The sequence below is a fragment of the Mytilus edulis genome, chromosome 8 (assembly GCF_963676685.1).
Source record: "Mytilus edulis chromosome 8, xbMytEdul2.2, whole genome shotgun sequence".
Taxonomy (NCBI): domain Eukaryota; kingdom Metazoa; phylum Mollusca; class Bivalvia; order Mytilida; family Mytilidae; genus Mytilus; species Mytilus edulis.
Genome location: NC_092351.1, coordinates 86370058 through 86383998, shown reverse-complemented (window position 1 = coordinate 86383998; position 13941 = coordinate 86370058). Strand labels below are relative to the sequence as shown.

Here is a 13941-nt window from a genome sequence, read left to right as displayed (position 1 = left end):
CTTCTACTTACCAACCTAAATACATTAGGTAAGTAACCTTGAACAAATGCACTCATATGTTCTATTTTATCCAGCATCAAAATGACAAAATCCGTTCTGTTGGCAATAAGCGTTGACTGGAACAATTCTGAAACTGTGTCTTTTTCGTATTCCTGTTTTGTCAAAATGAATATATTTTTTTTTAATCACTCGAAAACACGACTTTTAATCATTTAGTCTTTAGATAGATTTGATTTTATGTATGATATTTATTTCATGAAATGTGTTTTCAGCCGTGTTTCACATTCACCATGATCCAATGGTTTGATATGTCGTCGAACACGACATGCTTACCCTTGCTGAGCATCTGAGATCCACACAGTGCTCCTTAAGTTTGCTATGTTGTGTTTTTTGTGTCTGGCTTATTTTAATCACAAATTACACTCTTTTGTTCTTATTTGTAAATAAGGTAATAACTTGTCCTCCTGGACACGTTCACATCTTACCAGACGGTTTTATGTGAGGCTCCATGGTTTAGGCTATATGAGTACAAGTAGTCGTTGACATTCTAGTATTTTTATCTACGAATGCTAGTTGTCTCAGTTAGTTCGTACAATTTCGCCTTAATTTTTAAACATTTTAAGAACAACAAACAACAACAAAACCAATCTTTACAAAAAACAAAAAAAAACACTATCAAAAAATATATAAGATTTGTGATTTACACATGTTAGAACACATGTTTCTTACGAACTAACTTCAGCGAACTTTGTTATTATCATCCTGAATGTCTCTTGTTCATATTTTCCAAATTCACCCTCCATTCTTTCCATTACTTTGGTTAAAGATGTGGACACATTTGTGAAGTATTTTGCCTTGTTTTTGTCCATGCAGTAGTTCTCCTTATTTACTTCCTTGAACTGTAAAGAGAAAAAAGGTTTTACCACCACTCAAAGCGTAGAAAGATCTGTGTCACAGTTTTCAACGTATATGTGTTTTATTGTCGCACTCATCCCTTTCTCTATATAACTTCTTTTTTGTGTGTTTTTTTTTCGAATTTTCAGTGACCACTTTGTCAGTTTATTTTCGATTTATGAGTTTGAATACCACCGTTGTATATATTGACTTTTTTTAGAAAACATTTAATTTTGATAATTAATGAAAAGGATTATACCTTTAAACAGTAGGTACACGACGTATCGAGTGCACTATACTTTTAGTAGAGCATTAGGTAAACACACTTGTTCAGCCTTATTTACATGAAATTATTTCGATCTAATCATCTTAACAATATTAAAGAATAAATACCTTAAAAACATCGTCTTTAAATTGGTTATAAAACGATTCTTCAGAATTGTTTGAATCCTTCATCATTACTTTTTCGATTTTATTTTCCAATTCGGTCATCTCTTTTTCATTAAGTATCTTTTCCTGCAATTCAAAAAAATGTTGGTTCTGTCATTAAATAAGGATTTGCTTAAACATAACAAAATAACAATTAAACAACAAAACATAATAAGTTTTTTTTCTATCTAAAAATGCATTACAAGATACATAAAAGATGTTCTATTGTGGGTCTTTATTTTATTTTAATAAACAAGGTCAGGTTTTTCTCTTACTTTTAATGGCGTCTTCACAATAAACTCATTTGATATTGGATGCATACAGATTGAAGTTCAGTTTTAGATGCCTGATATTTTGAATTAGTTGTTATTGACCTTGGACTAGCTGTCAGGAAATGCGAGTATTATCAATCTGCACTTAATGTCATTTTGTTGTGGGGATGCATACGTACCTTTTCATTTACTCTGAGTTTTGCTAAATGTAATTTGTTTGTGTTTTGTATCAGTCTGATGAAGTCAACCATTGTTAGGGGACAGTTTACATGTTTCACACGGCCACATTGTGGAAGACCCTGTCCCAAGTCAGAAGCCTTTAATTCAGTGTTTATTTTATTTTTTTGACCGTTTACGTAGTATACTTTATCTGCATCCAGCTTCATATGGGTGTAGTCCTTACCTGTAAAAATGATAGCTTGGAGCAGATATCGCTGTTTTACATATTAATTTTTTTTTAAATAAAGCCGATAAGCAAATTAACATTTTCGGTGGTGGACCAGACCTTGCCTTTTTGTAATATTACTGCAGTTTGCTTCAGACAAGAACTGTTATTGACCATTCATTGTGAAAGGCATGCTCTAAACCAGGTCTGTCGACAGTTCTGCTATTGATCAGTTCTGGGAATATACCAGCTCCTGGTCAAACCTAAGGACAGATCGTCTTTTGCTAGGTTGTCGTATCTAAGACATTTCATATCACACATTTTCATACTTGAGTTTTATTCAGGTACACGAGTATGGCTCTGCTTTTTTTTACTTTATATACACATTAATATTTCTTTTTAATTTTTAGTACTTGTTGCATATACTTAATGCTATACAACTTTGCACGTTGTTGGTTGCCATATATATAGCAGGTATCATTCCTGAATGGAAAGTTTATTTAAATTGGAAGACTCATTAGAAAAAATCTATACATGATAGGATCTTATCAACATTGTTTAAGGTGTTTCGTTTCCTATTTTTTCATTCTCCTCATAAATAGATATGTTTTGCATTTCATTGATTTTTAATAGTAGCTCAATAATTTTGCCTTGTATTATAATTTGCGATTATAGTTTCGACATAATGATCAAAAACAATTTGTGCAGTGACTGTATATGTATCATGTTTGTTCAATTTCAAACATTCTCGTCAGGATTGACAGAATTATCTCGTCAGCATTGACAGAATTATCTATTATAATGATCGATGATACCGGTACGTTGGACTTAATTTACTGACAATCAGTCATTGTTCATGATGGTTCAGTATATTGAATGAATAGTGGACATGAAGGCACTTTTTTACAAACGCGGACAAGTTTTGTTTCGATAGTTGTTTCCAATACACCTTTCATTTGTTTTATTTTTTCATTTGGCATAACTTAATGGGTATCACTCTACTATTATTGATTTAAAAGAGGGACGAAAGATACCAAAGGGACGGTCAAACTCATAAATCTAAAACAAACTGACAACGCCATGGCTAAAAATAAAAAAGACAAACAGAAAAACAATAGTACACACGACACAACATAGAAAACTAAAGAATAAACAACACGAACCCCACCAAAAACTAGGGGTGATCTCAGGTGCTCCGGAAGGGTAAGCAGATCCTGCTCCACATGTGGCACCCGTCGTGTTGCTTATGTGATTACAAATCCGGTAAATAGTCTAATTCGGTAGGTCATATTCATGAAAGGGAAGGGGATTGTAGTTACGACGTAAGGAACATATCCGATATCATTTGTGAAACGGTTATTCCATAACGGTCAACCAACTCGTGATGGCGTCCGTAAAATTTACGAAGGGATGATTTCAACTTCACCATTTGGAATTCTTGGTTTAATAACTTCCTTGTGAGCAGCAAACCTCCATCAAGAAAATCATGATAGGAAATGCAAGCACGGGAATATCGTATCAATTGGGAGATATATACCCCGTATGCAGGTGCTGCTGGAATGTTGCTACTTAGAAATGGAAAGTTCACAATTGGAAAGCTGAAATCATCTCTTTTGTCGTAAAGTTTTGTTTTCAACCGACCTTCATTGTCAATTTCTAGATGTAAGTCAAGATATGAAGCCGACTTAACTGTATCTGTAGTATCCTTTATCTCTAGTTCGATTGGATAGATGCGTTCCACATAGTCACCAAATTTTGAATTGTTTAGTGAAAGAACATCATCTATATAGCGGAAAGTAGAGTTAAAGGATATTGCTAACTTCTTATCTTTCTTCCTAAGAAGTTCCTGCATGAAGTCAGCCTCATAATAATAAAGAAACAAGTCGGCGAGTAGAGGGGCACAGTTTGTTCCCATTGGAATGCCGACAGTCTGTTGAAAAACACGTCCTCCGAACGTAACAAATATGTTGTCAATCAAGAAATCAAGCATCTTGATAATATCAGTTTCAGAGAATTTTTTGTTTGAATCAGAGTGATTCTTTACAAAGTAGGATTTATCCCTCCCTAAGACAAGATACTTGTATCTACGTTGGCCATTCTTTTTTATGAAGCAAAGTAATACCAACTCTTTTAATTTGTCTTTTAGTTTGGAATGTGGAATACTTGTGTACAGGGTAGAAAAGTCAAATGTTTTAATACTGTTACAAGATGAAAGAGAGTTAGATTGTATGTACTCTAAAAGATCTTTTGAATTTTTAAGTATCCACATCTGATTCACGCCACCTCTAGAATAGGCAGTTTCACAATAACTTTGAAGCCCGTCTTTGATTGCTGATAAAATAGATGTTAATAATTTAGAAAGAGGTTTCGTGGAGCACTTGGAAGACCCAGCAATATACCTTGCTTGTAAGGACACTTATGTAGTTTAGGTATCCAATACAGTGATGGAAGATCCAGTTCTTCATCCTTGGTTGAAATTCCAAAGGAACATAGAACAGACCTATGATTATCCAGGATTTCCTCTTTGGTAAGTGTCGTGAGGGTATATGTTGAGTTTCCAAGTGAATTGTCAATACCTAATTCGTTTATCAAGCAGTTGATGTAGTGACTTTTACACACAAAAACGATGTTATTTGGGGCTTTATCTGCGGGGACAACAACATATTTGTCATGGAGGTCGGATAGGTGTTTTGCAACATTTGGGTCTTTAAAGATTGACGTAGCATGGGCATTGATGGACCCATTCAGTTTCTTAATTCTGATTTGTATCAACGACCTCACTGCCTTAATCCATTCGGAAAGAGTGTCTACGTCTTCCTTCTCGCGCTTAGCCCATTGCCTGGCATAATCCTCGACTGAATCCATCAAAAATTTAAAGTTGTATTTCCAATTGATGGATTTTGGCTCACGATATTTGGGACCTTTCGATAACACATTTCGTAGAGAAGTGTTATTAACAATGTTAAGGTCACCGGTAATAACGTGGCCAGCAGGATTATATGTGAATTTGGAACTAGCACAAGTGCAATCAGGAGGTTTAGACTTGAAGTCGTCAATATCGAGATCCTGCAAAACGCGTTTGTAATTGAAAATTTTAGTTGCAATAGGTTTGGTATAGGTATAAGAAATTATTGGTACAAACTGGTCTTTGAAATAAGGAGGTATTTTCGATTGCACTAATTTATGATGAAGGATATTGCCTAGGTTGACGCCATCGAGACCTTTGTTGGCAAAGGACAGATTAAGAAAAGATCTTTTCTCTTTTTCATCTTTTCCAATGCGAACTGGCCTGAAAAGTCTGTGACTTGCAATATCCGAAATTATAGCTTCAAGTTTGTATTGGTTTGAATGAGGGTTTGTAACAGTGGATTCCAAACATAAATTAAACAGAGAATGAAGTTTTGAAAGGGGTAATGAATAAAGTTTCGTGCGAATGTGATGAATACCTAACGGCTTTTGTATGAATGGCAGCAAGTCATTAATAGAGACATCATGCAGAGAAGGTGATGTATAATGACGATGACCATGACTGCGTCTACGTCGAGGAGTCGAGTTGAAAATATTCATCACATTCACCGAGTTACACGAAGGACTAGATAGAATACCTATACCATCAATTTTGTCATTGCAGCCATAAGGTGTTGCAGTTCCCAATTGTCTAATCCAATAGTCTTCTTTTTGTCTACGGAGAGTAGTTGAAAGATTAGGATTGTTAGAGCTATGGTATATCTTTTCGATAATGCGAACTGTCATAGAAACGATGGAATGATCGGGCTGATTGAAATGCTGGTATAGAATGTCGTTAGCATTAAGGTTAATGTCTGATCTATGACCGCACATACGTTTGTTTAGCCTTCCTTTCGTTTCACTGACGTATACCAATCCGCAAAGGTTGCACTCTAATCCGTAGACGACATTTATCGATTTACAATTCAGATCATCGTTACTTCTGGTAAAATATGACTTCTTGGTCAAATTGCTAGTGAATTCAGCATCTGTAATTAAAATAGCACAAGTTTTGCAGCCTTTGGTCTCACATTTTGAAATGCGACAGTGTTGTACTGTGTCATCAAACACCAAAATGTCTTTAAGGAGAACTGAACATGGCTGTGTATGTGTAATATTGCTATTGTCACTAGGACGATGATCTGAATGAGTCGTGTTTGAGATATTTGTCATGTCTGGTGATGAGGGGACACCTGCTGTATCAGACGACACCGTGTCCATGGTGACGTCTGCTTCGGACCTTTTTATACTGGGCGACGTCCGAGCCAGTTCCCTGTTTAATCTTCGTAAGTTCATGCAATTGTAGTTTTGCTACTGGGCGGATGATGTCCTCGGGGACAAAATGTCCACCAGCAGAGACATCGACCCAGTGGTAATAAAAGAGGGACGAAAGATACCAAAGGGACGGTCAAACTCATAAATCTAAAACAAACTGACAACGCCATGGCTAAAAATAAAAAAGACAAACAGAAAAACAATAGTACACACGACACAACATAGAAAACTAAAGAATAAACAACACGAACCCCACCAAAAACTAGGGGTGATCTCAGGTGCTCTGGAAGGGTAAGCAGATCCTGCTCCACATGTGGCACCCGTCGTGTTGCTTATGTGATTACAAATCCGGTAAATAGTCTAATTCGGTAGGTCATATTCATGAAAGGGAAGGGGATTGTAGTTACGACGTAAGGAACATATCCGATATCATTTGTGAAACGGTTATTCCATAACGGTCAACCAACTCGTGATGGCGTCCGTAAAATTTACGAAGGGATGATTTCAACTTCACCATTTGGAATTCTTGGTTTAATAACTTCCTTGTGAGCAGCAAACCTCTATCAAGAAAATCATGATAGGAAATGCAAGCACGGGAATATCGTATCAATTGGGAGATATATACCCCGTATGCAGGTGCTGCTGGAATGTTGCTACTTAGAAATGGAAAGTTCACAATTGGAAAGCTGAAATCATCTCTTTTGTCGTAAAGTTTTGTTTTCAACCGACCTTCATTGTCAATTTCTAGATGTAAGTCAAGATATGAAGCCGACTTAACTGTATCTGTAGTATCCTTTATCTCTAGTTCGATTGGATAGATGCGTTCCACATAGTCACCAAATTTTGAATTGTTTAGTGAAAGAACATCATCTATATAGCGGAAAGTAGAGTTAAAGGATATTGCTAACTTCTTATCTTTCTTCCTAAGAAGTTCCTGCATGAAGTCAGCCTCATAATAATAAAGAAACAAGTCGGCGAGTAGAGGGGCACAGTTTGTTCCCATTGGAATGCCGACAGTCTGTTGAAAAACACGTCCTCCGAACGTAACAAATATGTTGTCAATCAAGAAATCAAGCATCTTGATAATATCAGTTTCAGAGAATTTTTTGTTTGAATCAGAGTAATTCTTTACAAAGTAGGATTTATCCCTCCCTAAGACAAGATACTTGTATCTACGTTGGCCATTCTTTTTTATGAAGCAAAGTAATACCAACTCTTTTAATTTGTCTTTTAGTTTGGAATGTGGAATACTTGTGTACAGGGTAGAAAAGTCAAATGTTTTAATACTGTTACAAGATGAAAGAGAGTTAGATTGTATGTACTCTAAAAGATCTTTTGAATTTTTAAGTATCCACATCTGATTCACGCCACCTCTAGAATAGGCAGTTTCACAATAACTTTGAAGCCCGTCTTTGATTGCTGATAAAATAGATGTTAATAATTTAGAAAGAGGTTTCGTGGAGCACTTGGAAGACCCAGCAATATACCGTTGCTTGTAAGGACACTTATGTAGTTTAGGTATCCAATACAGTGATGGAAGATCCAGTTCTTCATCCTTGGTTGAAATTCCAAAGGAACATAGAACAGACCTATTATTATCCAGGATTTCCTCTTTGGTAAGTGTCGTGAGGGTATATGTTGAGTTTCCAAGTGAATTGTCAATACCTAATTCGTTTATCAAGCAGTTGATGTAGTGACTTTTACACACAAAAACGATGTTACTTGGGGCTTTATCTGCGGGGACAACAACATATTTGTCATGGAGGTCGGATAGGTGTTTTGCAACATTTGGGTCTTTAAAGATTGACGTAGCATGGGCATTGATGGACCCATTCAGTTTCTTAATTCTGATTTGTATCAACGACCTCACTGCCTTAATCCATTCGGAAAGAGTGTCTACGTCTTCCTTCTCGCGCTTAGCCCATTGCCTGGCATAATCCTCGACTGAATCCATCAAAATTTTAAAGTTGTATTTCCAATTGATGGATTTTGGCTCACGATATTTGGGACCTTTCGATAACACATTTCGTAGAGAAGTGTTATTAACAATGTTAAGGTCACCGGTAATAACGTGGCCAGCAGGATTATATGTGAATTTGGAACTAGCACAAGTGCAATCAGGAGGTTTAGACTTGAAGTCGTCAATATCGAGATCCTGCAAAACGCGTTTGTAATTGAAAATTTTAGTTGCAATAGGTTTGGTATAGGTATAAGAAATTATTGGTACAGACTGGTCTTTGAAATAAGGAGGTATTTTCGATTGCACTAATTTATGATAAAGGATATTGCCTAGGTTGAAATGGTGAATGGCCTGTAGTCCAGTGACCATTTTTCTGTATTTGTTCATTCAATTTTATCACAAGTCATACTGTCACTATTTTTCGTGTTTTTTGTAATTATTTTATTGGTGTTCATTCCTGAGAATCCCATTGATTCCTAAACAGCATACGATTTGCTAGAATCGATCAGTGATGAAAAGTAAAATCACAAAAATATTGAACGTACGTTGAACAGTAGTTTGCATTGTCATGTGTAAGTCTATATAGGCATACCACATTTTTCAGTTCACGAAAAATTTACAGATAATAATCTTTATTTTTTCTAAAATATATTTACAATTGAACTCACATTATCGAATTCTTTTTCTATCTTCTTAAACTTTTTTCGGATTGTTTCATGATTATCAACAGGCATATGATCCAGAAGCTGATAAAAAGATTGGCTTAAAGCCCAGAAGTATGGTTTCTTGTTTACTTTCTCGAACTGTAAAGAGAATGTGTTTCTTCAATTTACAACTACAATGCTTGTATAGCTATACAGGCTTTAAAATTTATCAGTTTTGTATTTACATTGTGTCAGACATAAATAATTCGTTTAGTGTATGTTGACTTGTCTGTGTTATATGTCTTTTAATTTCGTTAAGCCATTTCAATTTATATTTAATCGTGTGTCTTTCTATGTTTCTATGTGATGTTACACTATTGTGTCAGGTAAGGGTGAAGTTTGAACATACTTTGAAACCCGCTGCATTTGTTTGCAACCTGATGTCCAATGGTTGTCGTCTGTTGAAATGGTTCATCAATGTTTCTCGAGTCTCGTTTGTTTTTTAAAGTTTGGACTGTTGGTTTTCCTGTTTGAATGGTTTGACACTAGTCATTTTGGGGCCCTAACTAGCTTGTTGGTCGGTTTGAGCCAAGGTTTCGTGTTGAAGACCGTACTTTGACCTATATTGGTTTATATTTATGAATTGTTATTTGGATAAGAGCTGTCACATTATGTCTATTAAAGTAAGATGCACGCAATTAGCACATATTAAAGATATTAACTGTGTTTGTTCTCTTACGAATCTGAACTTTCATGATCATAAAAATGAATGTTTGACACTATTGTACTGTGCTTTTGGAAAGATGTTTCCTGATGATCATGATGGCAATAATACGGAAAATGCGAAAAGCACGCGAAATACTGTCAGTGTCTGTGAAGAAATTATATAGGAACACGATAAATGATTCACCTAGAGACAAGGTTTTTACAATGTTACAATGTAGTTCGTTTTGCGTGTATAGTTTAATGAACACTGCTATTTATAAAATCTACTAAAAATTCTACAACATTTAATACGTTACTCCTGAAAGAACTTATCGAGTTTTTATTACATAGTTATGATGCTTATATAAGGTTATGAAACCCGATTAGAATTTACGGTGTTGGTAAAATAAAATGCTCCACGATATCTATATATATAAGTTGAACAGATTTGTTTTTTTTTAATGTCTTGTACTACGTACTTAAATAAAGATGCGATTCTAGTCAACGTGTATGGTTACATAATAGATTGTTTTTCAGTTAAAGACTCAACTTATGATCTTAAAATCCTAATTTTTATAAAGCTAGTCTGTCTGATTACTTGATCAAGTTGTCGTAAACTTGTGGTCTTACCAAGAAATTATTAATAATTTTTTTTTTAATTTTATCAATAAGTACTAGATTACAACGCGCATGTTGTCGAGTCTTAATTCAAACAATAAGTGCAGTGGTAACTAATTCATCCGTATGTAAATCAATAACATAATATCAAAGAATGCATACCTGAAATACACTCTTCTCGAATTTCGCGTACGAGTCTCCTAACTTAATGGTTATTTTATCATACTTCTTCATAAACTTTATCATTATTAGACTGATGTTATCTGTCAGTTTGTTTATCCTTTGAATTTGGTCCAGCCTTTCTAAGTCGTTCATTTTTTTATTTTGAAGTGTCTGCAACTAAAAATAATTATTTCTAACTCATAATTTGTTCGAAGGACTATATTACGTAACGCATAATATTACCATAGCAATTAAATACATTAAATTACAAAATAATCGATAAAAGTATGTTACTGTTGGTTTCCATTTTGCTATTGGTAAACCTATAACGGCGTTCTTCCTTTATTCATCTCACTGATTATCTTTTTTTATTATTATTATTAAGTTGTACGAATTATTGTAGATGTGAACCATAAAACGTATTGTTCGTATGAAAACACTTTTAAGATAAACATGATAAACCTCGTCTTTTAACAGCAATTTGTCTTTAAACGTCGATTTCATTTTTATTACTTTTTACTATCACTAGATATGTCTTGATATTATAATAGTAACACAAATTGTAGGGAACATGTAGTACAGCAACCATGATTAGTTATTTGTGTATTGATCAACAAATATCGTTGATTGGTATCATTTTTTATTGTTGTCATCCCGGGAAATGTCTTGTTTTGCTTAGTTTTGAGCACCATCAGACGACAATATTTTTTAATCCTAATGTGTTTTCAATTCAGGATGGCAACATCTCATTTTATAGAATAAACCAAACTAAAACTTTTAATTATTTTATTACTCTTATTTATAGCATTGTACAGAAGTTTCTCTTAGTCTTTCAGAAAAAAATATTTATTATCGAACTCACATCAGCGTATTCTTTTCTTATCTCCATTAACTGATTTTTGTATTTTACATGTTTAACAAGAGGCATATGGTCAACATGTTCTACTAGATCGTTAAATGATGATATTAATGCCAAGAAATATTCGTCCTTGTTTCCTTCCTCTTCGAACTGTAAATAGAATGTTTGTCAGGAACTAAAGGTTTGCTACAATTGCTTGACATCTTTAATTACGATGCATGCAATTAGTACAAATCATTGACCTGCACTTGTTTTTGTTTTTTTGGAATGTGAATAGTATTTTTTAGAAAGAAATAAACGCTTAATAATATAGTTATATTAGAATGCTCACTGGTGTTAAACTGATCACCGTAATTGCAGTTACGGTAATCCAAACATAGCAGAGAACAGGAAAAAACGTATTTTTGTTATTACTCCGTGTACACGCGTTGTTTTAAAGAGTTTCTCAGCCGCTAAGTTGGTATGTATGGTATTGTTGTATGTGTGACTTCTTAATATCATATGTGACCGAAATAACAGCCATCGAAAATTTACGGAAGATCATCGTAACTCCAAAAGAAGATAGTCGTAACTTTTAGACAAATAACTTGAAAGGTATTCGTAAGTTTATAAAAAAAAATGTCTATAATCATAGTAACTGATTTTGCCAGAACCCTCTGCTAACAGAATATTTAATTAAAACAATTATGTGTAAACAAGATTCGTGGTCGAAATATGTTTTCGACATAAGGTATGCATGGTATGTAAATAATTGCAATTTTTCATGATCATTTATACAAATATTGGTATTCTATTCGGGACAACCTCATGTCAACGATATTAAGGAATATAGGGGGCATGGTAGTATTGCCTGACCCATAAGGGATAATGGTAGCTTTTTGAGAATTTTCACCACTTTCTGACATTGCCAAAAATTCTACATCAACAGTTTACTGAAGTACTTTCATTATACTTTGCAGACGTGATTTTGAATATGTAGTATGACCGTTTAGTGTTTATGATGTCTTTAATCATGCAGTGATACAAAATATAAAAAAAACTCAAAAATTCTAGTTTTACCTGTATGTAAAATTATTTTTTATTTTTCTACACCTGATTCATCCCTCAGTTTGGGAAAGTATGATCAATTGATATGTATCGTCCAATCACACTGTTCAGATACAATGACTTAAGTAGGGTACACAAAAGAGCAACATAAATTCTTGAATGCCAATACTACCGTGCTACCTTTAATGTCTCCTTATGTTAAAACTATACTAAATTATAGTTTCCATCATATCTTTACCTACCATTCCATGCATTCTTAGTAACTTCATTTTTTTTTGTGTATGTTATATGCGCTAGATGTGTTCTTTTATGTCTAGTCCAGACGCAGTATTGGTGCACACCTTATCTACTCACACCGAAGGAACTGATACCACATTCAGTTCACGAAAAAAGTGTTTGAGGAACGATTAGGAATTTACATTTCAGTCACTGCAATTTGCATGGATAATGCAAACTCTTAGAGAATAAGTAGATCGAGGTATTAACCTTCAAAAGTAGAAATCATAGGTCGAATGATGTGAAATATTTTTCAAATACCGAATCAGAAGCATCAACACAAACAAAAAACATTGACATTGTATTGATTAATTCATTTATATATGTATGAGTTGCTCTAAAGAAAATAAATCGATATGAAATTTTTTATCTGTTCTCAAGATTATTTGGTCAAATACTATAACCAATAGCATTGCCTTACCTCTTTAATTGGAAGTGGGTAATGTTTTTCAAATGCCATATCATTGTATAAATGCATAGTCATGGCGATTAACTCAAGTGAATCATGTACAAAAAGGAACGAGTTTCGCAGGAAAACAAGATACTGTGACCTTAAGCATATCTTTACTTGAAAACGAACGTAATTTAAAAATTATAGTTTCCATTTATAATGTGCGAACATCGAAGATGTTTGCCTTTCCTTGTCATCGTCAGTACTATATATACCATAATTCTTACGAGTTAACGTATGTAAACATACGAATCCGAAGGATGAGTTTGTTTAAATATGTTAATGAGTAAGACACATGGTATATAAAATTTGTATTTAAAAAAAAAATGATTGACAGCTTGAACTAATATAAGAAATTGATCACGTTACCGTTTATTCAATTAGATGAAAGCTCGTCAGTTATGCACCTCTTGTATGGACGGCTGGCCGTTCATTTAAAAATTAAAGAAAAATTGCGAAATCAGCATAACGGATATAAAACATTAGTTTTGTTGTATTAATAATTCTCAAGATATCGTTCAAATAAATTATATTGTATTTCAGGTTGTTAATTTCATTGCATAAAGCGCTTAATACCCAAATTTAAAGATTTCGTACAAACTGCTTTGATTAGTTATGTTATAAATTTATTATTAAATCAGTTTTGTAAGCGAATTTTAATCACAATTGTCAAACTCTTAACAGTGGCGGATCCAGGTGCGTAGAGAGTGGACGTCACTCTATTTGAACGCCAAAAAAAAGTCTCATTTTATTTACAATTAATATGAATTTTAGAATAAAATCGTCCAAAAATATGTGTTTGTCTTGCTCCGCTCGGTAATATTTATTCCTTTTACTAGAGTTACTGACAAGAGAGGTGTGTTATGTTTATAAATGATATTTTGAATTTTGTTATAAAATGAAACAAATAAATGTTCATCATCGTTAAAATATTTCAGAGACCGATATCTTTCAAAAA

At 33.9% G+C, this 13941-nt stretch overlaps 1 protein-coding gene across 1 annotated transcript in view; it reads right to left on the bottom strand.

The window, feature by feature from the left end:
* Positions 1-13016, bottom strand: part of LOC139484480 (transient receptor potential cation channel subfamily M member 3-like) — a 40855-nt gene extending 27839 nt beyond the window's left edge. The window contains exons 1-6 of the mRNA XM_071268212.1: positions 12954-13016; positions 11213-11359; positions 8890-9024; positions 1288-1410; positions 738-899; positions 12-152 (exon numbers count right to left, since the gene is read on the bottom strand). Of these exons, the coding sequence (XP_071124313.1) occupies positions 12-152; positions 738-899; positions 1288-1410; positions 8890-9024; positions 11213-11359; positions 12954-13016 (771 nt within the window). The remainder of the gene's footprint in view (positions 1-11; positions 153-737; positions 900-1287; positions 1411-8889; positions 9025-11212; positions 11360-12953) is intronic.
* Between the last annotated feature and the right edge of the window lie 925 nt (positions 13017-13941).